Source organism: Ochotona princeps, chromosome 26 (assembly GCF_030435755.1).
Source record: "Ochotona princeps isolate mOchPri1 chromosome 26, mOchPri1.hap1, whole genome shotgun sequence".
Taxonomy (NCBI): domain Eukaryota; kingdom Metazoa; phylum Chordata; class Mammalia; order Lagomorpha; family Ochotonidae; genus Ochotona; species Ochotona princeps.
The window spans coordinates 31,579,261-31,603,036 of record NC_080857.1 but is presented as its reverse complement, the minus strand read 5'-3'; the positions used below and the strand labels follow the sequence as shown (position 1 = coordinate 31,603,036).

General features: G+C 46.2%; 1 protein-coding gene and 1 pseudogene across 1 annotated transcript; one reads left to right on the top strand and one right to left on the bottom strand.

Moving 5' to 3' along the window:
• Positions 1-1,280: 1,280 nt before the first annotated feature.
• SULT1C2 (sulfotransferase family 1C member 2) lies at positions 1,281-8,589 on the top strand. Its single transcript, XM_004597648.2, has 8 exons — positions 1,281-1,480; positions 1,885-2,010; positions 4,616-4,713; positions 5,993-6,119; positions 6,533-6,627; positions 6,776-6,956; positions 7,978-8,109; positions 8,449-8,589. Exons 1-7 carry the CDS (start codon positions 1,330-1,332, stop codon positions 8,088-8,090), a joined length of 891 nt encoding a protein of 296 aa, XP_004597705.2. The 5' UTR covers positions 1,281-1,329; the 3' UTR covers positions 8,091-8,109; positions 8,449-8,589.
• Positions 8,590-20,042: 11,453 nt separating this feature from the next.
• Positions 20,043-20,712, bottom strand: LOC131478018 (selenoprotein F-like; annotated as a pseudogene).
• Positions 20,713-23,776: the final 3,064 nt, after the last annotated feature.

Genomic DNA, 23,776 nt, shown 5'->3' with positions numbered 1-23,776 from the left:
AAATCTCTCTCTTTCAAAGAAATAAACAAACTTTTAAAAATTGAGCTCATAGCAAATTGAAGTGCTCAGTAAATGGTACTTTTAACTAATATCATTTCATTATTAACAGGAGCAGTAAATGTCCTGCACATTCATGGGAGCCCATGATTCTTGAGTAATAGTGGGTCACACTTCCTCTACCTTCATTCCAAAGGATTTCTCACTTTTAAAATGAGAAAAAAGCAGCAATGGGCAAAGGACAGACATTTCCCCCAAGAACGTCACACAAATAAGTGACCAATTAGCACCTATGAAGAGGCTCAACATCTTGTGAAATAAGCACAAATTAGAATCTCAAAGAGAGAGCAAGCAAATAAAGATAAATAACAAGTGTTGGTAAGACAATGGAGATATTGGCACTCTCCGCTCAGCTGGTAGGGAGCTACAACGGCACAGCTGCTATAGAAAACGGCATGGATACTCCTCAAAAAACTAACTATGCAATTACCATTTGACCCAGAAACTCATCTCTGGGAAGAAGCGCAGAGGGACTGAAAGCAGAAACTGAAAGAGACAACCATGTACCAACATCCATTAGCATCATAGCTCACAGTAGCCAAAAAGTAGAAATAGCCCAGTGTGAATGAGTGGGTAAAGAAAACACAGTGCATGCATGCACACATACAATACTACTCAGCCTTGGAAAGGAAGCTCTTCTGTCACATGCTACCTTGAAGAAACACCCTACGTAAAACAAATGGATAAGTGCGGTGTGGATCCATGGACAAACAGTCCACAAAGACAGAAAGTAGAATAGTGTTTGCCAGGGCCCAGCGGAGAAGGGTGGGGGTCTAGTCTCCATCTGCGGGGAGGAAAGGCACCATGATGTAGTAGGATAAACCTCTGCCTGTGGTACTGGCATCCCATATGAGCCCATCCAAGCTGCCCCATCTGATCTATCTTCCTTTTATGGCTCAGGTCCCTGGGCTCCTATACCCATGTGGGAGAGCCAGAAGAAACTCCTGACTCAGATGAGCTCAGCTCCAGCCATTGTGGCCATTTAGGGAGTGAACCAGAAGTTGGAAGATTGCTCTCTGTTACTCTCCTTCTTTACAATGAAGATAAAACCCCCCCCAAAAAAATTTTTTTTTAATTTCCATTTGGGAAGGTGAAGACGTTGTGCAGGTGGATGGTGGTGTTGCATGTGAAATAGTTTGAGAGGATTGAAGGCTGCTGACGGCACACTTAAACAATAGTTAGCATGGTCAAGCTGTCGTCATGTGTGTTTTACTATAATTTTGTTTCGGTCTCCTCTTTTCTCCTCCGGCAGGACCCTCACTCTGAGGCACCATGGCCCTGGCACCAGAGCCGGTAAAACAGACGCAGATGCAGGAGCTGGAAGGAGTCCTCCTGCAGGCCGCAACTGTGGACAACTGGGACCAGATCCAGAGCTTTGAAGCCAAGCCCGATGACCTCCTCATCTGCACCTACCCTAAATCAGGTGGCTGTGAGGGGGTAGGCAGTACAGAACTCACCCCGCTGAGCCAGCAGGAGCTGCTCAGGAAAACTAAAATTCCCGGTGACAGGAAGCCTGCTCCTTACTGCTGTCAGACAGGCTCTATGGGCATGCGCGGTACCCCTATGCTTCCCCAAGGACCAAACGGTGGTCTAGAGTTCTGGCCCACTGGTGCATGGCCACACTCTGCCCCTGGGCAGTGCTAGCCTTGCCTTGGCTGCTGTGCCACACAATCCATCCCATACAGATGTCCATCTGTCCTGCTAAGCGCAGGACCACCCGAGGGGATGCTGAAGGCTGCACTGGGCCCACAGCCCATCACTGACTCAGGGCTCTCGGAAGGCCTCCTGACAGATGTCTGTTCTTCACCTCTTTCCCTCTGAGCACAGGGACGACGTGGATCCAGGAAATCGTGGACATGATCGAGCAGAACGGGGACGTGGAGAAGTGCCAGAGGGCCCTCATTCAACACCGCCACCCTTTCCTCGAGTGGGCCCGGCCGCCGCAGCCCTCCGGTGAGAGCTCCCGGTCATGCCCGCCTCCTTCCTGCCCTCTCTCCCCGCTCTGGTCTCCGCTCTGCTTTCCTACCTTCCCCTACTCTTCCCTCCTCTTTTTCCTTCCGCTCTCCTTCCCCTCTCCTCCGCTCCTCCCTCTTCTCCCCTCCCCTCAATTCTTTTCTCACTCTTTCCCTGCCCTTTCCGCTTGTAAAACAGTTGCTTCCTCCTTCTTTCGTCGTCTTTCGTTTATTTATCAGCCAAAACTGAACGCACGCTGGAATCATCTTTTGCAATGTTGTCTTCTAAACCCTTGCTCCCTGGGCCCCACAGGGAAGCTGGCTGTTTAGGAACCCCTCACACACCCCATCTCTTCATACCACACCCCTAAAAAGCCCTATACCCTCAGGGTTGTACCTGAGCAGTCACGCTCACAGGTACATACAGTGTGCATTTGGGGCAACTGTTTTTCTATAGAGAAGAAGTCTTTTGGTTAATGTTCAACCCGGGAGTTTTTCTTTGCACATGACAAAATAACGAAGCCTGAAAAACAAGCAGAAGGCAGGAGAGGCTCCTCTGGGCAACAGGCAGCTGCAGGAAATGTTGTAAGGGCAAGGACAGCAGAAAGACTCTGCAAATGCTGAAACCTGTGTACACAGCTGGAGCTGTGAACATGTCAGTGCAACTGGCCTTGAAGTCTGGCCTTGGAGCAATTGTTGGCAGAGGCCAGAAAATCCTGCCCGGGTGCATATGCGTATGATGTGTCTCTAGGTCAGGGGGTCCCTGATGCCACTGGCCCCTTGGGTTCTTGCTTCCATCATGACTATGAAGGTGGCTGCTACCATTGCCCGCTAGCTCCTGGACCTCCATTGCTCTGAACTGTCCATGGGGTCCTGGTCCCACACACGATCTCTAAGGGATCTTACTCTAGGTACAGTCTGGGCCTCCACTTGGCAAATGACTGGTCTCCTATATCATGACCGCATCCCTCACTGGTCCAACTTCCTGGCACAGTAGCTCAGCCAGTCAGTCTCCACAATGCCTTCCCCTTCTATCGACTGTCACTTTTTCTCTATGGTTTTCGTCTCTGTATTGTGCTTCCTAAGCTTGAACACTGCTTTCCTTTCAATTATATCTGAACAGCATCATCCATCATGGGTTTTCACTGCCAGATTCTTCATAAATCAGCCCATCTTTTTGGCAGTCCCTTACTCATGCTCAGGTTTTCAATTTCCTCTTTTATATCTTCGCACATGTTAAACATAGTTATTTATATTCCCTATTAACACACCCAAGAAGTAAGGCATAATTCTCTGTTTCTTTCTTTCCAGTTTACTGCTTCATTTGTTTTGTCATGTTGTAGTAACACCTCTTTTTTCTCTGGCTCCTACTCTTGCACCTGAATTGGAGCCTTTTCAGCCTAGGATATTTGCAGTTCACTCCTGACCACGCAGGGAGTGTAAGTTGAAGACTGGACAGGTGCAGTGAGGACAGTGTGTGCTTTAAGTTGTCAGAGAAGATTGTTTCGCTTGCACCCAGAGCTCACATACAGCCAAGACATGGTGGGGATGGGCATAGCACCCAGAGCAGCATTTGTAACATTGAGCTCTTAAAAAGTCAAAGTATGGCTGGGGTACTAACAGAATGAACAGCAGGAACACGGACAGGCAGCTTTTCTGTGTGCCCCCTCTGCCTAATATTCCATTTCTGGAAAACTCAGCACCAAGATGAGAGGGCCCAGCTCCTTAGCTGGGATCTGTGATCAAGGGCCCTTGGATTATGCTCTGGATAGAGCTGGTCACCTGCTCTCTGTGACAACGCACAGGGAGGAAGGGATGCTGCAAGGGTAGCCATGCCGATCATAATTTGTGCCACACTTTCAATACAAACTGCTGTTTTAGTCTTAGATTTTTATCTACGCTTCTTAACGAACCCTCTTCTCTATCTGACAAGGCTCCGGACCCTTCATGTTGGGGATGTCTACCCATCAGTTGGTACAGGAATCCCACACCAAGCATGCTCCTCACAACACCTATCCATGGTAGGGCCCTTGGAGTCAGCCCCCAGCACTGGCTCACCCAGCCCCAGGTGCGCCTGCAGACAGCCGCCGCTCCTCACACTAGAACTGCAACTCCTTAGTGTTCCCTTGGTCGTTGTTGCCTTTTTTTTTTTTAGCATGACTGCACAGTGAGTGGCCAGTGAGAATTTTACATGAGATGGAAAATCACATTTGTTGCACATGCCAGACACCATCTATGGTGTGGTGATAGAACAGGTGACTACGGGCCCAGTGCCCAGATGCCTCTGGCTGGCATGCTCTCTGGTGCTGGCTGGCTCAGCTCAGCAGAGGTCATTAGTTCACTAGTCCACTGTCCATTTCTGGCTTCTGTCGCCTCTTCCTTAAAGTGACAGAGCAAATTAATGTGACAGGAATTCCAGCTCCCAAACCACGAGATTCTACAAAGCGAAGGGTGACAGCGTTGGTCCCGTTGTGGAATCCCCAAAGGAAATTCAGAGCTGAGCAGAAAGACATGTAGGCAGGGGGATGTTATGCATGGTGCCTGGGACATAAAGTCTCCTGACAGTGCTTGTGCTGAGCAGCTGTTTCTTCTCGTGTTATTTAAAGGTGTGGAGAGAGCCCAGGCAACGCCCTCTCCACGGATCCTGAGGACGCACCTTCCCACTCGGCTGCTGCCACCATCCTTCTGGAAAAGCAATTGCAAGGTGGGAGAGCAGCTGCTCTAGCAGCACAGCCCAAAGCTGCCGCCTGAGAGCAGCAACTAGCCCCAGAGCCACCCCACGTGTCAGTGAAGTGCTACATGTTCCCGGGTGGAAAGAGCTACAGAAGGCAGGTTTCCGAGGGTCAGGAGCACAGGCGGGGCTGGGGGGGGTGGGGGGGGAAGGTCACACCATACATCTTGAGTTCTTTTGGCAAGGTTGGCCAAGAGGATGAGAACTTCCGATGGTAAGATTTGTGACAGACAGAAGGCTATCCAGAAACTGTTGCACTAAAAGCCTGTGAGTGCAGCACATCGCAAGTTTCCTCTTTGGTGTCACTGAAAACAAAAGGGAAACTGAAAATTCAGAGATGGAAGCAGAGACTGAACTTAACGTAGGGGATATGCTGAGCCGGATGGTCCTACATTGAGTTACCGTAGCTGCACAGGGACAGGGTCAATGCCTGGGGTGAGCGGAAGCCTGAGCTGGGGGTGGGCTGCATCCCTGTGGGCAGGTGCGAGAGGCAGAGACTGACCCTGGGACACCTGTCTCTCCTGGCCTGAGCCCTCAGCTCTCCTGAGCATGTACAGTCACGGGCCTCATCTCTCAAGTTTTTGGCCTTCAAAATTGCCTCCATGGGCTGCCAAGAAATTCCCAGGTAAAGAAATCATCCCAGCGCAGCCCTCATTGCCACCTCAAGATATGACTGCCAAAATGTCTCCAGATACTGCCAAATGACCGCTAGTGGGCGCAAACATCAGCGCAGAGAGAACCAGTGGTGGGTGTGCGTATGTGTAGATGTGCGTGTGTGTGAATTTTATTTGCAAGGTAGAGTGACAGAGAAAGAGGCAGACACAAAGAGAGAGATTTCTCTATCTGCCGATTTACTTGCCAAATGGTCACAGCACCTAGGGCAGTCCAGGCTACAAGCAGGAACCAGGAACTCCCTCTGGGTCTCCCACAGAAGCGACAAGGACAAAGGTGTTTGGGCCGTTCTCTTCTTATTCCTGGATGCATTATTAGAGAGCTGGAGCCGAAGCAGAGCAGTCCTGGCCAATACAGAAATGCAGGCACCCTCAACATCAGCTTACCCCACTGACTTCTAACACTAGTTCCTGCTGTGAAATGCAGCACAGCATTGAAATCACTGGTCATCAATCTAGGGTGGCCAGACAAGAGACCGCTTTGGGGTTGGTGCTATAAATGGAGAACTTGGGAATCACACCCTTCCACTTTAACAAGTCTGTGACATGACTGTTCCCTCACGTCTCTCCCTACCCCATAGTTCATTTACGTTGCTCGGAATATCAAAGACTGCATGGTTTCCTACTACCATTTCCAGAGGATGAATAAAGTGCTCCCGGACCCTGGCCCCTGGGAAGAGTATTTTGAAACCTTCATCAATGGGAAAGGTAAAGGAAATGCCAGAGCTAGGGAACCACCATAGCATTTGAATCCCAGAATGCCCAATGCTTCCTAAAGATTCATCACATGCAAGTCCCATCACAAAGTCTAGGAGGAGGAGCAGGTTGGGTTCTTTCAGAGCATTTAACCTCCACACACATCTCCCACTCAGTCCAAAAGCTTTCACTCACTTGGCCCACAGAGTGAACAGGAAGCTGCCTTGGGTAGCATGTTGGAATACATGGCTCAAGGCTGTTCCAACCTTCATTACCCTCAGAATCCAAGAGAGCAAGACTCTCAGGGCATGTCTGATCCTGACTTCTCTTTTTCTCAAGTACTTCAGGTCAGCAGAGTCCTTGGGCCTTGGGGGGGTCTTGTGCGAATCTGATGTAGACTTCTTTCTTTCCTGTGTCTCTCACAGTGGCTTGGGGTTCCTGGTTTGATCATGTGAAAGGATGGTGGGCAGTGAAGGACAGATACCAGATTCTCTTTCTCTTCTATGAGGACATCAAGAAGGTGAGTGAGGGCCCGTGAGAACCTCCTCAGATCCAGGGTGCAAGAACATCAAAGCTGTCTGTGGGCTGTATTTTGTGGGGAGGGGCATGGGACAGAGAACACAAAGTCCCTCTTCTGATCTTGTCCATCGTATCCAATGCTACCCCAGGATCCAAAGCATGAGATTCAGAAGGTGGCACAGTTCATGGGAAAGCATCTGGATGAAAAAGTGCTGGAGAAAATCGTCCAGGAGACCTCCTTTGAAAAAATGAAAGACAATCCCATGATCAATCGCTCTACAGTTCCAAAGTCTATCATGGACCAGTCCATCTCCCCTTTCATGAGAAAAGGCGAGTGGGTCCTCATGACACATGCTCAGCTTGTCTCCAACATGCTGCCTGAGTTTTAGCAAGATGGTAGTAGGGTTCACTAAGTATAGCACAGCGTATGTCCATAAATCACCCAAGCTGCTTCTTATAAAGCTGGCAGTGGGACCCTGCTGGAGGACAGAATCTTTTGGGATGGTTGTCAGCCACAGGAAGTCCTGCAAGCTGTCCCAATGTGAGGATCCCCAGGGAACAACAAAGAAGATACAACCTATAGATAACTGGGAGGCCCTATCACCTCAAACCTTAGGGGTAAATGCCGCAGTCAGCTTCTTTGAGCGTTAGTTCTCATTTCTTGATTCTCTTGTCCTGAATTTACCACTGACAGGACAAAGATATTCAGCCACCTAAAACTATTTTTAAGTTACTGCTTGGTGAAAAATATCATCTCATTCATATGTTTCCCATTATTATTAAAATATAAGCCACCTAAAAATGCACAGATCTTAAATCTACACCTCAAGAAATCTTGCTAAATAGAGGCTGCCACACTGGGAGCACCTCAATCAAGAGTCCCAATTTTTCATCACCCTGGGAAGTTCCATATCATGCTTTGGTCAAGTCAATATCTACCCACAGCGACAGCTGCTATTCGAATCACTACCCCTGTGGTTTGGGTTTACCCATTTGTGAACACCATATAATGGGATACATAGCACATGCCTTCTTGTGTCTAGATGTGATATTGTAAGATTCTTCTGTGTGGCCGTGTGGCTGCCACATCCGTGTGGTGTGCAGCGTGTGCATATACCATGGGTGAGGTCAGCCTGGTCAGGTAACCAGCTTCCTTGCTTGTCCTCACCGCACAGATTCTGTGAGGGCTGCTTTTCAGAGAGTTACAGGTGATACGTGTCCGTTGAAGGGGAGTTAAGAGAGGCAGGAATGGTGACAGGTCAGGTCTCTGCAGCCATCCACATGGGTTACTCAGAGCCAACGAGCCTGCTAACCTGAGAATAACACTGCTGTCTGGGATGCTCCCTCCTAGGAACCGTCGGAGACTGGAAGAACCACTTCACTGCGGCCCAGAACGATAGGCTGGATGAGCTGTACAGGAAGAAGATGGAAGGGAGCTCCATAAATTTCTGCCTGGAACTCTGAGCAGCACAGAAATAAGAAGGTGGGCAGCTGGGCCCGGCGTGATGGTGTAGTAGTTAAGGTCCTCGCCTTGCATGCGCCGGGATCCCATATGGGCACCGGTTCTAACCCCGGCTGCCCCGCTTCCCATCCAGCTCCCTGCCTGTGGCTTGGGAAAGCAGGAGAGGACGGCCCAAAGCTTTGGGACCCTGCACCCATGTGGGAGACCCGGAAGAGGCTCCTGGCTTCGGATCAACTCAGCTCCAGCCGTTGCGGCCGCTTGGGGAGTGAAACATCAGACAGAAGATCTTCCTGCCTCTCCTCTCTGTATATCTGCCTTTCTAATAAAAAAATAAATAAATAAATCTTTAAAAAAAAAAAGATGGGCAGCAAGAAGTCACAGCAAGCACGTCATGGATGTACAGTCCCAGAACAAACTGTCACCAAGCTCGACACTGACACTGCTTTGTTTCTCACAATAGAATCCTGGCTTAATAAATAAAGTACAATGTAAAGACTGAAACACCATGCGATTTTTAAATTGCTGTTTCGGGAAGGTGTATCCTGGCTTCCTGGAATTAATAACAGGGGCATAAGTATGAGGACATGAATATTAGATTGTACCTACATTAACTGCATGGACTAGCCCAACATCCATCCTCACCATCAAGGAAAATCCAACCAGAGCTTGGTCCTGGGCTCTATCCAGGGACATTTCAAGGGCAGACTTGGTGCACCTAGTCCCAAGGAAGAATAGGCTGAACACCCTGCTGGTATGTGGGAAATAAGAGGGAAGGGCACAGAGGAGCCTTCAGAAACCCAAACCCTAATTATAAGAGCCCTGCTGCTAGGTCGTCTAGGAAACAGAAGGCACGAGGGTGGCCTATAGGGTGCCCGAGCTGGGTGCCTGTATAAGCAGACAGTAACAGACAGGCTAGGTGTCAGCAATGTTCGCCTAAGCCGGTGCTTAGGCTTGGAAACAACTAGATCACAGCTTCAAAGCCAACCCCTCTGGGGAGCCAATCTTAACCAAGCTGGGTGTCCCTTCCACCACATTCCCATTTTTGCCCCAGTTTTAGCCCTGTAGTCCTGTGGTCCTGAATCGTTATCCATGCACACACACACACACACACACACACACACACACACACACAAGTGCCCTGATACGAAATGCCAGTGTCACAGGCACCCCCTAACTTACTGAGCCCCGGGGCTAATTTTTTTTTTAGATTCATACTTATGTAGGAGATTGACAAAGTTAATAGAAAAAATACATTATGGGAAAATATGCATGGGCTTCTGAAAATGTTGTGCCAAAATAAAACCATCTTTGCACTCCATTTCCACGAATGTTTGAAGCACCCTCACAAAAGAAGGTAACAAGCAGGTGGGTGGATTTCTCTAGCAGTGCTCAGGTGGGGAAGAAGCAGGCTTTGTTTTTTTTTAAAGATTTATTTTTGTTGGAAAGGCAGATATATACAGAGAGGAGGAGAGACAGAGAGGAAGATCTTCCGTCCGATGGTTCATTCCCCAAATGAGCGCAACGGCCGGTGCTGCGCCAATCAGAAGCCCGGAGCCAAGAGCTCCTCCAGGTCTCCCACACAGGTGCAGGGTCCCAAGGCCTCAGGTCCCAAGGACAAGGCCTCAGGCCTTCCCAGGCCACAAGCAGGAAGCTGGATGTGAAGCAGGGCTGCCGGGGTTAGAACCGGCGCCCCTACGGGCACGTGCAAGGTGAGGACTTTAACCACAACTCTATTGCGCCAGACCCAGAAGCAGGCTTTAGAAACTTCACTTTCAGACACTAATCTCATTCATGGGCAGGTGTAAGCTATTCTGCCTGACTGCATGTGAGACTATATGTGTGTGTGCTTTTGTGTATTCCTCTGGACCAATGTGTTGATGTTTTGGTGAATTTGCTTAGGGCTATTCAATCCACTGTCCCTCTGACATTGGTATTGACCAATGTCAACGCAGTGGGCACATGTGTGCAGACTCTAGGTGTGGAGGAACCCAGAGGTTTAGAAGTAGGACACGTTCTTTAGGTTTCCACACACTGTGTTCTGGAACAATCCCACACCTGCTTTAGGGTATATGGTAATGAAGGGATCACTGAGCTGAGCCTGCAAAAGCTGGTTTCAACAGCCTCTGCAGCATCCACCTCAGGGCATTGATTTTGACCTTTTGTCTCCAGAGCCACTGGGAGATCATGTTCCAAAATAAAGCAAACACAACACCAGCTGCAGTAGGTGAGCATGTGGCAAGCAAGGTACCCTCCTTCACTGTTGCTGGGAGTGTAGGCTGGTACAACCACTATGGAAGTCAGTATGGAGAGTGCTAATACAACTGAAAATTGATCTACCATATGTCCCAGCTATCCACCTCCTGAGAACATATCCAAAGAAAATGAAATCTGCATATGAGAAAGTGACCTGTAATCATATATATATATACATATATATATTCATACGTATATATATGATTTCTTTATTTATTTATCGGAAGGTCAGATATACAGAGAGGAGGAGAGACAGAGAGGAAGATCTTCCATTCATTAATTCACTCCCAAAGTGGCCACAACAGCTGGAGCTGAGCTGATCCGAAGCCAGGAGCCTGGAGCAGGTGAAGGGTTCCAAGGCTTTGGGCCGTCCTTGACTGCTTTCCCAGGCAACAAACAGGGAGCTAGATGGGAAGCGGGACTGCTGGGATTAGAACTGGCACCCATATGGGATCCTGGGATAAGCAAGATAAGGACTTTGGCCATTAGGCTATCGTGTCAGATGCCGGTAATCCTATAATTACAGCAGCACAATATAAAATAACGAAGAGATGGAAATAACACAGATACTCATTGAAAGAGGAATGGATAAAGAAACTGGGGTGCATCTACTTCATGGAATACTACACAGCCATTACAAATAATCAACTTCAACTATCTGAAACAAAATGATCCCATTTAGAGACCATTATGTTCAATGAAATAAACCAGTCCCAAAAGGACAAATACCATATGTTCTTTCTGATATAAGACAACCTTCAAGCAGATTAAAAAACTAAGATATCTAGACAAACAAGTAGACACATTTTCATAGATGAATTCTATAATGGAGATCAGTAAAGCAGGAAGTGAAGATACTTTGCAGTATGCATGTCTACTCCGAAATAAAAGGAGGACTCCCAATGAGGCAGTTAAGTATACCTTGACAATTTCATACTATATTTTCTACCATTTCCTATACCTACAACTTCATAATATACTTAAATGGAAGGATGTTATACTTGTAACTGTTACTAAAGGACTATACTACTATAACGATATGGTGGAAAATGGTGGGAGGGGAAGCAAAATCCAAATAGTGGGGAAGGAAGGACAAGAAGGGGAGGGGGAATCTTTATACCTATAAAACTGCACCATGCAAAATAACAATCATTTTTTTCTAATTATGGTGTGATTCCCAACTGAGCTGCCCCAGCCAGCAATGTTGGCATGGGCACTTAATAGGAGACGTGATTCTGGAAGTTTGGATCTCCTCCATTCGACGGAAGATGTTTCTTCCACTGCCCATGGATGACCATACCCAGAATGCAGAATTACTCTGCTTTCTGAAGGAAGCATAATTCCAGGTGCAGATGGCAGGAGGGGGAGGATGTCCTTACACCTGTACCAGGCATGCATTCCCTGGGTGGTCCCTCTCAATTCCCCACCTCCACAGGCATCTACAGGACCAGGGACCACTGTCCTTCCTTCAGCATAACAGTGGGGACAGCCATCGCCTTGCCAGTAGGAAGGGCATTGCCTGTTTTCATGACGCGCTAAAGATTTTGCTCCAGTTCCACTTACCACGTACAGAGAAATGCAAATAGCTTCTCTTTATTTGCCTGAATACACATTTCTGAAATAAAAGACCAGGCACTGAGGGTACAAAACCAAAATGAATACTAAGCTTACCTACCCTTCTCTACTTTGTCCGGCTTAGACCCAAAACCAAGAGAGAGCTTATGGCTAATGAGAAGATGGGGGAGAAAAGAGAGTTAGTGTTCCGGTCAGCTAAGCCAGTAACGTGGACACGGCGAAGGATCTGGGGATGAAGCACCGACACGGAGACCAGAGATGGTGGAAATGTCTCTCTCTCAGGCCTGTCTCCCAGGCCTCTTTTATTGCCTCCTCTCTTGACCTTTCACCTAGTTCTGTTTACTCTTTCGCCCACACTCTAATTAGCAGAATATTGAATACAGCTGAGTTCCATTAGACCAGGTGCTTTCAGCCCCAAGCCCATTCCCTGTAGTACTCAGCTTAACCAGTGCTAACCAACTCCTTAGCCCACAGCAAGTTAGAATGGAACAGTTTCCCAAGTAGGTAAGATCGTTCTACTGGAACAGCAATGCAGTACCTGGGCAGCAGTCTGGAACTTCAAAGTCAAGCTTAGTGATCTGCTCCCTGCCCGTGTCTTAAAACAGGTACGTGCACGGAAGTACGAAGTGGGATGTGCAAGCTGAGCTACCATCAGCGCCCTGTAAAGTTTAGGAGCAGAAGAAAATCAGGGTCCTTATCTGCCAATTAGAAGGACTTTCAGGGAATCTCTGCTTTTTCTCTAAAATGCTATATTTTTTTTTATCAATTAATTTATTTTATGAAATACACAAAGAACTAAAGCAGATTCTTCAGGTCAAAAAAGTCTGTTATCTTTTTTTTTTTAATTATTCAACCATTATTGGTCAAGAATTTTCTAAACATCACTAATCAGCAGCTGGCCTTGTGGTGGAGCAAATGTTCATTCCTTTTTGATTGGGGGCCTTTACAGTCCACTGCAGAGAAAACCATCAAGCCATTAGGTCAATCATCATGCAGATCTTTGATTCTAACATGTGATGAACTGTGAGATGAAAATACAGAGTGTGACTGGAGAACGCTGTGTCCTCACTTAGCTCAGACACCGGAGTTAGGAACTCCTCAGGAAAGGGGTGTGGAGAGTTGAACTACTGTGATTGCTAAGATCGTCTTTGAGAGCTATAGAGTCACATGCCACTAACTGAGCAACTTAAACAGAGATTTGCTTCAGAGTCTCGCAGGCCAGAAGTCAAAAGTCAAAGCATTGATTTCTCCCAAAGCGTGTGGGGAAGAATCCATCCTAGGCCTGTTGGCCTGGCTTGTTGATGGGGCGTTCAGCCACATTGCATTCTCTATTTATGTCTGTCTCCAGTTGTCCCTCTGTCACAGTGAATCAGTCACGGTGAATCAGGACCACCCTGCCAGCATCATAGAGCTTCATGACCTCTGGAAAGGTCGCACCGAATTAGGTCATCCTCAGTATAACTAAGGACTACAGCGTCACCGTGTGAATTTTAGGAGAAAAAGAAGTGTTTGTGTTTTCAAATAGAACCAATGTGACTTGCTGTTGGAAAATATGAGGATAGTGACCACGTAAGGACAGAACAGGAAGACTCTAAGATGTGTGTCTGGAAAGAGCAGGCACAACAATGGCAAGGGCTGAGCTAAAGGAGACCAGGGAAAGCCAGGTCTGAGAACAAGGAACCTTCTAGTTCACTGAATGAATTGAAGAGGATCAAAGGGGGAATGGGGAAGACATGGTTATGTGGTGCCATTTACAGATGACAAGACAGAATTGAGACTGCAGGAAGACAGTGAGGAAAGAGAGATTGGAGAGGAGTTGAAACACATTCTGGGTGGAAAAATTACTTGAAGACTGAAAGGAAAGGATAACTCAAAGGTGATTTCTTGTGTCTGCGGTATCCCAGGAGCAAAGCTCTTTGACAGCAGAGTCGCTTGTTAGTCTCATTTCTGTTACTCTAACTGAAATACCCAAGAGAAACTGCTTGGGAAGGTAGGGTTTATTCCAGATTTCAGTTTGGAGGAGCACAGTTCAGAATCAAGCTTCCCAGTGAGGCTGACATCTGATAGAACTGACCTTGAGAAATAATCACATGGAAAGCCAGGAAACAGAGAAGCGGGGCTGCACTCAGCTTTAATAACCAATTGCCTCACAAGAACTATTTCTCAGGGCGACACTGCAAGAACCCTACAATCTGCCACCATACCAACCTCTCAAACAGATCGGATCGAGTCTCCACCATTCATCCTTCAATCCTTAAAATATAACTTCAGAGCTTAAGGACCTGCATGAGTTTGGGGAGCCAACTTCTATTCAACCCATAAAAGTCTCCAAGCATGAAAAAGAATAGGATCACAAACGATAATAAGAGTTTTCCACAGGATGAAAGGGAAGGGCTCTTAGGGAAAGGTACAGAGGTCTCACTCTTCCTCGGCTTAAGATTTCCAGATTAAAGAGAGAAACAGCAGATAGGAACACAGGGGCAAAAAAAGATAACCAGAAATATCATAAAACAGTCACCAGAAAATTGCTATAGTGAGAGGAAGAGCAAGCGAGCTGGGAGAAAATCAGAAAGCCAGAGCCCACAGGAGGTCATGCCCCAGGGAAAGCATTTTGGATTAATCATAAGAGAAATAGACAGATGCTGAAAAGTACAGAGGCAAGCAAACCAGCTGTTGGGTGATGAGTGGAAAACAGACTCATTGTGACCTTTGGAATGTGTTCATTAGCACATAAACAGTGGACACTTCACACCCAACTGCTACCTTCTTTTCTTATTGTTTCTTCTCTTTCTTGTCCTCCCTTTGGATCATCTACACAGGAAGAAATGCCAGGGACACAGGCTGTCCCATTTCAGGAGCTAGGAGTCTCCTCTGGGTCTCCCACGCGGATGCAGGGTCCCAAGGCTTTGGGCCGTCCTCGACTGCTTTCCCAGGCCACAAGCAGGGAGCTGGATGGGAAGTGGGGCTGCCGGGATTAGAACCGGTGCCCATATGGGATCCTGGACATTCAAAGAGAATCCTTTAGCCACTAGACCACCGCACCAGGCCCAAGGTGAAGGTTTTTTAAAATATGCATCTCGGGGAAGTTAAGTAACCTGTTCAAAGGCAGATGCACACTTGTGGGCTGATGGAAGCTAAGGGTAAGACATCATGGCAGAAATGACAAAAATCATCATTAATGTCTGTCCACACAAGCTGTTTCTCACACTGCACTCTCAATTTCCCAGCCCAGACAGTACACAGATCCCCCATTTTATATAGAAGTTCCCTATCAGCAACAACGTTTGCATGTGCAATTCCTGTATCCTAAGTTTCTGTGTAAGATAACTTTCAGCCCAGCTGACTGCTGGGTCACAGCTCCTGCTGACCAACAGTCTCAGATGACTACTTCTGCTCTACCCTCAGGCATAACGTGAGTCTCCAGTCGTTCCAACCATGCATGCGCTCCTGGGTGTGTTCTTGCTCTCTGCAGCTTTCCCCAGCCCTAGAGCTGTGCAAGGCAGTCAGGGGCAGCAAGAATTGGGAAGGCTCTTGGAAGGACAGGCACAGGTCAACAGAGGCAGGGAAGAGAGGAGGCCTACAGTTGGAGCCTGGATACCTATAAACCAGACAGCTCTTGAGTCCAAGCGGAATCCTCTTCTTCACCATCCCGTAGGTGAGAGCTTATCTCAGACTGGAAGGACTCTGGGAGGCCTTACCACCAGGGCAGGGTCAGGAATGAGCCTCACTGCCATCATCAGATAATCTTGCATCAAACAGAAGCGCAAAGGGGGAGGCCCCACACTGTGCTGTGTCTCGAGAGAACAGCAAGGGTGCCATGCATGTTTTTTGGGGGTGGTTTTTTTTTTTTTTTTCCTCTATTAAGAAGGAACAAATACATGTTGTTTAGTTTGAAAGCACCTCTACTCCCACATACTAGAGCATTTTAAACTGTTGAAAAATTGGGGCCCGGCGGCGTGGCCTAGCGGCTAAGGTCCTCGCCTTGAAAGCCCCGGGATCCCATATGGGTGCCGGTTCTAATCCTGGCAGCTCCACTTCCCATCCAGCTCCCTGCTTGTGGCCTGGGAAAGCAGTTGAGGATGGCCCAGAGCTTTGGGACCCTGCACCCGCGTGGGAGACCTGGAAGAGGTTCCTGGTTCCCGGCATCGGATCGGTGCGTGTTGGCAACGCCCGCGTCGCCGCGTACCCCGAGCCGAGCGGAGGGGCTAGGGTTACAGACAGACAACACATGAGACAACACAAGACAACACGCAGTGGGTCACTCTTGTACACAGAATGCCAACTTTATTTGGGGTCCACCTGCATCTTATAGTCTGCTTAGCCCCTCCCAGTATTATCCCAATGTTCAAGCAACACCTAAGCCCCCCTGGGGCATCTTAACAAAAGGGAAGTAAGAAAGAGCAAACTTGCAGTCAAGCCAGGGGCTAAATGCATTAGGCCAAGATTTCCCACTGTGTTACCTCTTAGAAACAAGCTAAGCTGTGGAGTTAACCCTTGGGAGACCGGGGCCCACAGGTGCGCACCGGCCCGTTGCGGCTCACTTGGGGAGTGAATTATCGGACGGAAGATCTTCCTCTCTGTCTCTCCTCCTCTCTGTATATCCGGCTTTCCAATAATAAAATCTTAAAAAAAAAAATTGAATTAGAAGTAGAAGTTTATTTTGGTACAATTTTTCCCAGGAATCCATATATATTTTTCATGATATGCATTTTCCACATAACGGGAAAAAAAAATGTTTTGCATCGAAGGAGTTGGGGGGATCTGGCATAGCAGGTATCACAGCAGCCTACAACACTGGTATCCCATCTGAGGACTAGTTCAGGTTCCACCCCTCCAGTTAGGATCCATTCCCTGCTAAAAAGCTGAGCAATGAAGTGGAAGATAGCCCAAGTGCTTGGGCCTTGCCACCCACATGGCACTCTTGGATGAAGCCCCTGGCTCTTCTTAAGGATTTAATTTTTTATTTTAAAGTCCAGGTTACAGAGAAAGAGAAAGAGGAAAAGGAAAAGAAAGAGAAAGAGGAAGTGGAAGAGAAAGAGAGAGAGAGAGAGAATGTCTCCAACCATTCACACCTCAAATGGATGCAGTGGCCAGGCAGAAACAGGCCATAATGGGAGACTGGAACCCCCAGCTCTGTGGGTCATCTTCCATTGCTTCCCCAAGGCACATTGGCAGGTAACTAGATCAGAAACAGATCAGCCAGGACTAGAGTCAATACACGTGTGCGATGATATCATTGCAGGCAACAGCTTAACCTGGCTATGCCTGTCCCTGATAAACTCATAATTTTAATTTCACTTTTCCCTGGACTCTCAGCACTCTCACAGTTTTATATCTACCGCCTATGAACACAAGTAAAATGTAACTCTCCCAGATGAAACTCTGCTCTACTACCAGCTCAGCCCAGAACCAAGCACTGTTCTCCCATTACTACGTTTGTCATGTCTGTGTTTATTGATCTGAAGCTCAATCCATACATAGTATCACTTTCAAAATTGCTTTGAAACGTCAAGTAACTTTCTTTAAAATGCAATCGCTGTGCTTATTTTTAAGTCTTTCAATGTTTGATTGTGTCATATCTTTTCATTAATCAAGGAGCCCTCTTTTCCTGTATCCTCTCCCCCATAGGATCCAAAAGATGGAATTAGAAAGGTGACAGAATTCCTGGGAAGAAACGTAAGAGGCTTTAAACAAACTTGTCGATAACACTGCGTTTGATGTAACGGAAAGGACCCCATGGCCAAGTGTAAGAGTGGTGTGACCGTGGATCGTCAGGCTACATCATTCATAGGAAAAGGTGATGTGTGCTTGTTCTTCGTCAGTGCTCTGATGACAGAAAAGCTACCGGCTCATCAAGGGCTTCCTCATCTAGTTCTAGAACGCCCCCTGCTAGGATGCGCCTCACACCCTGCGCTTTGGAAAACACGGCACCTTTCCTGAGAGGAAATCTGGTTACCGGCGCTTAACTCATGGCCTTAAAAGCATGCTTGACCACAAAGCCGCTTTCCAAGTGCAGCCTGTGAACCTCCCTGAAGTCAGGCTCCTCCCAGCGCGCTCTGGGTGACTGTGGGGAGGATCATTGTTCTGAAGGATGGCAGTGTAGGATCTGAGTCAGGTCATCGCAACAACAACCAAGGTCCACAGTAAATCGGCACAGCCCAATCGGACCAGAACCTTCAGCCTCTAGCCAGCACATGCATGGGAGTCCACGTGGCTGACTCCCTAAGTACAGGAAACAGATTGTTGTGTTGCAATTTTAGGGAATTTAAAAGTATATTTGTGGGCCCGGCGTGATAGCATAGCAGTTAAAGTCCTCACCTTGCATGCCCGGGATCCCATATGAGCTCCAGTTCTAATCCCAGCAGCCCTGCTTCCCATCCATCTTCCTGTTTGTGGCCTGGGAAAGCAGTCAAGGATGGCCCAAAGCCTTGGGACCCTACACCCACGTGGGGGACCCGGAAGAAGCTCCTGACTCCTGGCTTCAGATTGGCTCAGTTCCAGCCGTTGCAGCCACTTGGGGAGTGAATCATCGGATGGAAGATTTTCCACCTCTCTCCTCCTCTCTGTATATCTGACTTTGCAATAAAAATAAATAACTCTCAATTTTTTTTAAAAAAAGTGTATCTGTGCCCCTTTTTGATAAGACAGACAACAATCTCAAGCTCTCTAAGAGCAAGTCTCTCTAATGAAACCCCTGAGTGACCTAATTTTCCCTTAAATCAACTGATTATGTCATTTCTAGGCGATCAAGCAAATTTACATTTCTCACATGAACATATTACTATAGCTCAAAAAACTTCAATAAATACAATACCATGGAACAAATACAAGAAAAATCTCTTGTCACGGAGACCATTTTGGGCTATTGAAACTAAAAAAAAAAAAAAAAAAAAAAAAAAATTCAAAGAATACTAAATATCATAATGAAGGCAAATAAAATATTTCCATCCACCCCAAAATAGTGAGACATGTGGAGCTCAAGACATTTTTTTTTAAAGATTTATTCATTTTATTACAGCCAGATATACACAGAGGAGGAGAGACAGAGAGGAAGATCTTCCGTCCGATGATTCACTCCCCAAGTGAGCCGCAACAGGCCGGTGGTGTGCTGATCCGATGCTGGGAACCTGGAACCTCTTCCGGGTCTCCCACACGGGTGCAGGGTCCCAATGCATTGGGCCGTCCTCTTCTGCTTTCCCAGGCCACAAGCAGGGAGCTGGATGGGAAGTGGAGCTGCCGGGATTAGAACCGGCGCCCATATGGGATCCCGGGGCTTTCAAGGTGAGGACTTTAGCTGCTAGGCCACGCTGCCGGGCCCTATGCTATTTTTAAAATAGGCTCTTCCCACCTTCTGCCCTGTTTGTCTGACTGCGAGCCAGAGAGCCACAGAGACAAGAAATCTTCCTGCTACTGTATCCCGTCCCACTTAAAGCTATAGGTGTGCAAGGGGTCTTTACAACGTCCTTGGAAGGGATCATCTGAAAAAGTTAGGCATGGATTTCAACACGTTTGCACCAAAATAAAGTTAGCTTTTCATTCCAGTTCCAGTGAACTTTTTGAATTCCTCTCCCATGATGTAACTTCCCCATTCCCGCATTCTTTTTTTTTTTCAACGTTTTCATTTATATTTTGGTCTTACAAACAATCATTTTTTTAAATCTATTTTTCTGTAAGGAATGCAAAAAACTCAAAAATCTGCCAAATATCAGATTCACACAAATCCTCAGAAACGTTTTCTGTGTGGTCTTCACTGACAGAATTGTTTGTGATTCTCTCACCCTTACTGTTGAGTCTCATCTATTTCATAATAACGAAGCTACAATGTTTTTAATGCAATATGTACATTATACAATACAAATAACATTTCTAAGAAAAGGAAATCTAGGCATTATTGAAACAAAAACATGAGCAGCTTGGAAAAGCAGGCAAAATGTCGAGGCTTGGTATGTCTTCTTTGCTCTGTTTTGTTGTCTTTACTTTTCAAAAGAACACACAGCCCATGAGGCACAATAATCATCTTCCTTAATCATCTCCCCAATTGCGAAATCTGTTGTTCACAAAACTGGACCAATTATCACAAACTCTCATTTGCATAATTAACCACAAGCCTGTAAATAAATAAATGCAGGACAGAAATCTATTTTAAAAAATTGGGTTCTGGCAAGCTTGCTAACTCCACAAATACGCCACTTCAACTCCTACCTAGATGTTTAATGCCCCGCAGAAAAAAGCCTGAACCAGGGGAGGACGTGCAACATATTTTCCAGGTGCTGGAGTGTTTCATTTGCTAACAAGGGACAGAAATCAAGCAACATTTATATGCGCTGCAACTTTTCACTCAGGACTTCTTCCACGCTGTGTTCCACTTGAGAATGCTGGGTTCTTCAGCAATGTTACCGTTGTCATCCAAAAGCTTTAGACAGGGTCTGACCCACAGACATACTTGATTCGTAATCCTCTGAATAGTTTGGGTTTATCACTCCTGACGAAAGCTTGGACTTGAGAGAATCTCCCAAGTTTTCATCCACAGACTTCAAGAATAGCTCCTGCATATAGCTTTTTAGGTTCAAATTGTGCTTCTTCTTGGCAGCATCGTCTGCAATCAGGATCCAGCTGCAGTAGGTTGAACTGCCCAATATCACAGGAGCTGCAGAGCAAGTTGCTGGAGAAGCCTGATTCTCTGTATGCCTCTGATGAAAATTCGGCCCCCAAAGTAGAGATCACCTGAAGTGTGGTGATCAACAGCATAAGCAAGCCAAACGCCGGGCCAAACCCTCCACAGGCCCCAGCCGCCATCGCCCCCTGCTCTCAGTCCTGGCTGCCCCCATTCCTGCATTCTAAAGATAGCCATGTGTCCAAGAACTGGGACCAAAGACACCAGAGAAATCAGAATAGACTTTCTCATAGTTTTCCCATCTGTGGAACCTGAAACTTCTTGATCAATTTTCTATGATCAATTTTCTAAGATTCGCTCTGTGTCCAAATTCTAAGATCAAACCCTTTGCACTGCCTTCAGACTCACTTTCCAGTGACAGTGGTTTTCCTCATGTGTGACGAATACAATGCATGTGTGTTTGCACTATGTTGACAAAAATCTGTTCCAGATAAAAATTTGTGGAGATAGAAGACTATACGTACTTTACTTACTTATTTATTTATTTGTATTAAGATAAAGTGAACACATTTCCTGCATTTCACACTACAAGTCAGGAGCCCAGGGGTCACTTCCTGCCCTTCCCTCCCCCCCTCCTGCCTGCAGTCCTCCCCCTCCCTCCTGCCTGCAGTCCTCCCCCTCCCTCCTGCCTGCAGTCCTCCCCCCTCCTGCCTGCAGTCCTCACCCCTCCCTCCTGCCTGTAGTCCTCCCCCCTCCTGCCTGCAGTCCTCCCCACCCTGCACACTGCTCAGTTCTTTTTCCTCCCTATTTTTCACAGTGGCATGTTTTCATTCCACTTTGCAATCACAGGCTTAACATTCCATTAGGTAACTGTTTCAACACAGAGCACATAGAAGAAAAACAGCCTACTATCCCTCGGGAGTACAGACAAGCTGTAAATAACAGTTGAGTGCAAGGAAGTCTAGCTCACTTGTACACATTACTGTGTATTAGTTATCACAGATCAGGAAAAACATGACATTTTTCTTTTCAGGAATGGCTTATTTCCCTAAGCGTAATGGCTCCCAATTGGACTCGTTCAACTGCAAAGATAAGATTTGATGCTTTTTGTTGTTAATTAGTATTCCATAGTGTATATATACACCACATTTTTTTAATCCAGTCATCAGTTAGTGAGCCATATGGATTCAGTTTCTGTATTAGCCATTGTGAATTTAGCTGCTATAAATGTGGGGGACAGATAATTTTTTCATGTACTGATTTTATTTCATTTGGATAAATTCCCAGGAGTGGGATGGCTGGGTTGTAAGATGGATCTATTCTCAGACAACTGAGAATTCTCCATACTGTCTTCCATGCAGGTTGCACTAGCTAACATTCCCACCAACAGTAGATTACAACACGTTTTTGTCCACATCCTCAGCAGCATTTATTGTTTTCTGATTTCTGTATAGTGTTTATTTGAACTGGGGTGAGTGGAAACTTGATTGTGTTTTTCATTTGCATTTTGCTAATGGCTAGTAAACCCGAGCATTTGGTTTTTTTCTTATGCCTATTGGCCATTTGAATTTAATCTTTTGAAAATTCCCTTTTTCAAATCCTCTGCCCATTTTTTCCAAAATTATTTTTGTAAAGACTTTAAAATTTTTATTGGAAAAGCAGATCTATAGGGAGCAGAAGAGACAGAGAAAAAGATCTTCCACCCACTGGTTCACTCCACAAGTGGCCACAATGGCCAATGCTGAGCTGATCTAAAGTCAGGAGCCAGGAGCCTCCTCTGGGTTGCCCACATGGGTGCAGGGTCCCAAGGCTTTAAGCCAACCTCCACTGCTTTCCCAGGCCATAAGCAAGGAGTGGGATGAGAAGCAGAGCAGCCAGGATGGGAGATCCATGGTGCTCACACGGGATCTCAGCAGTTGCCAGGTGAGGACTTAGACACTTGGACACCACGCCAGGCCCTGCCCAATTCTTAATTGTTTTGCTATTGCTATTGCTGAGTTTCTTGCATCCTTTATAGATCCTAGAAACTAATCCTCTATCCACTGTGCATTTTCTCCATTATGTTGGCTCCTCTTCATCTTGTTGATGGTTTCTTTTGCAATACAGAGTTTTCTTAGCTTGATGTTATGTCATTTGTTCCTTTTTGCTTTAACTGCCTGTGTGTCTGAGACTTTGTGTAAGAATTCATAGCTTACGGGGCTTGGCGGTGTGGCCTGGTGGCTAAGGTCCTTGCCTTGATCCCATATGGCCGCTGGTTCTGGTCCCGGCGGCTCCACTTCCTCTCTGTCTCTCCTCCTCTCGGTATGTCTGACTTTGTAATTAAAAAAAAAATAAAGTAAATCTTTAAAAAAAAAAAAAAAAAAAAAAGAATTCATAGCTTACAGAGTGTCCCCAATGTTTTCCTCCAGTAGTTTGACAATAACAAGTCACAGATCTAGATTCTTGATCCAGTTGAGTTCATCATTGTAGAAGACGTGAAATAGGAGTCTCGTTTCATATTTCTGCAGACGTAGATCCACTTCTCCCACCACCATTTGAGGAACGTGTGTTCTTTCTCCTTGTGTTGGCATCAACTGATGTTGGTTCACATGTCAATAGTTGGTTGTAGATGCATGGGTCAATTTCTGAGATTTCTATTCGGTTCCACCGATCTGTTTTTGTGTCAAACAGTAGGCTGTTTTGATTACAATTATCCTGTAAAATGTCTTGAAATCTTGCATTGTGATACCTCTTGCTTTCCTCTCATTCTGTTAGATTGTTTTAGCTAATCAAAGTCGCTTGCATTCCCGTATGAATATGCTATCTATTTTCTAGATATGAGAAGAATGTTACAGGTATTTTAATTGAGATTGCATTGAATCTGTAAAAGATTTCAGGAGTCTGAACATTTTCATGGCAACAATTCTACCAATCCACAAACATGGAACATTTTTTCATTACATATTTGTCTGTTTATTTCTTTAAAATGTTGTAATTTTCACCATAGATATCCTTCACATCCTTGGATAAATTTACTCCAAAGTATTTAAAATTTCTAGCTGTTGTTAATGAGCCTGGTCTTACAAGCTTTTCTGAGTCATAGAATTGTTTCAGTAAACAAAGGTTATTGATTTTTGCATGTTGACTTTATACCCTGTAACTACCAAATTCTCTTATGAATTCCAATAATCTCTTTTTTCTTACTATTTTATGATACAGTTCCATAGGCTCTTGGACTTTCCCTCTCCTCCCTCCAAAGTCCCCCAT

Coding starts and splice junctions, on each gene's coding strand:
- SULT1C2 (XM_004597648.2), top strand. CDS start 1,330: ATGGCCCTGGCACCAGAGCCGGTAAAACAGACGCAGATGCAGGAGCTG. Junction 2,011..4,615: donor CCGGCCGCCGCAGCCCTCCG/GTGAGAGCTCCC, acceptor TGTTATTTAAAG/GTGTGGAGAGAGCCCAGGCA. Junction 6,628..6,775: donor TCTATGAGGACATCAAGAAG/GTGAGTGAGGGC, acceptor ATGCTACCCCAG/GATCCAAAGCATGAGATTCA.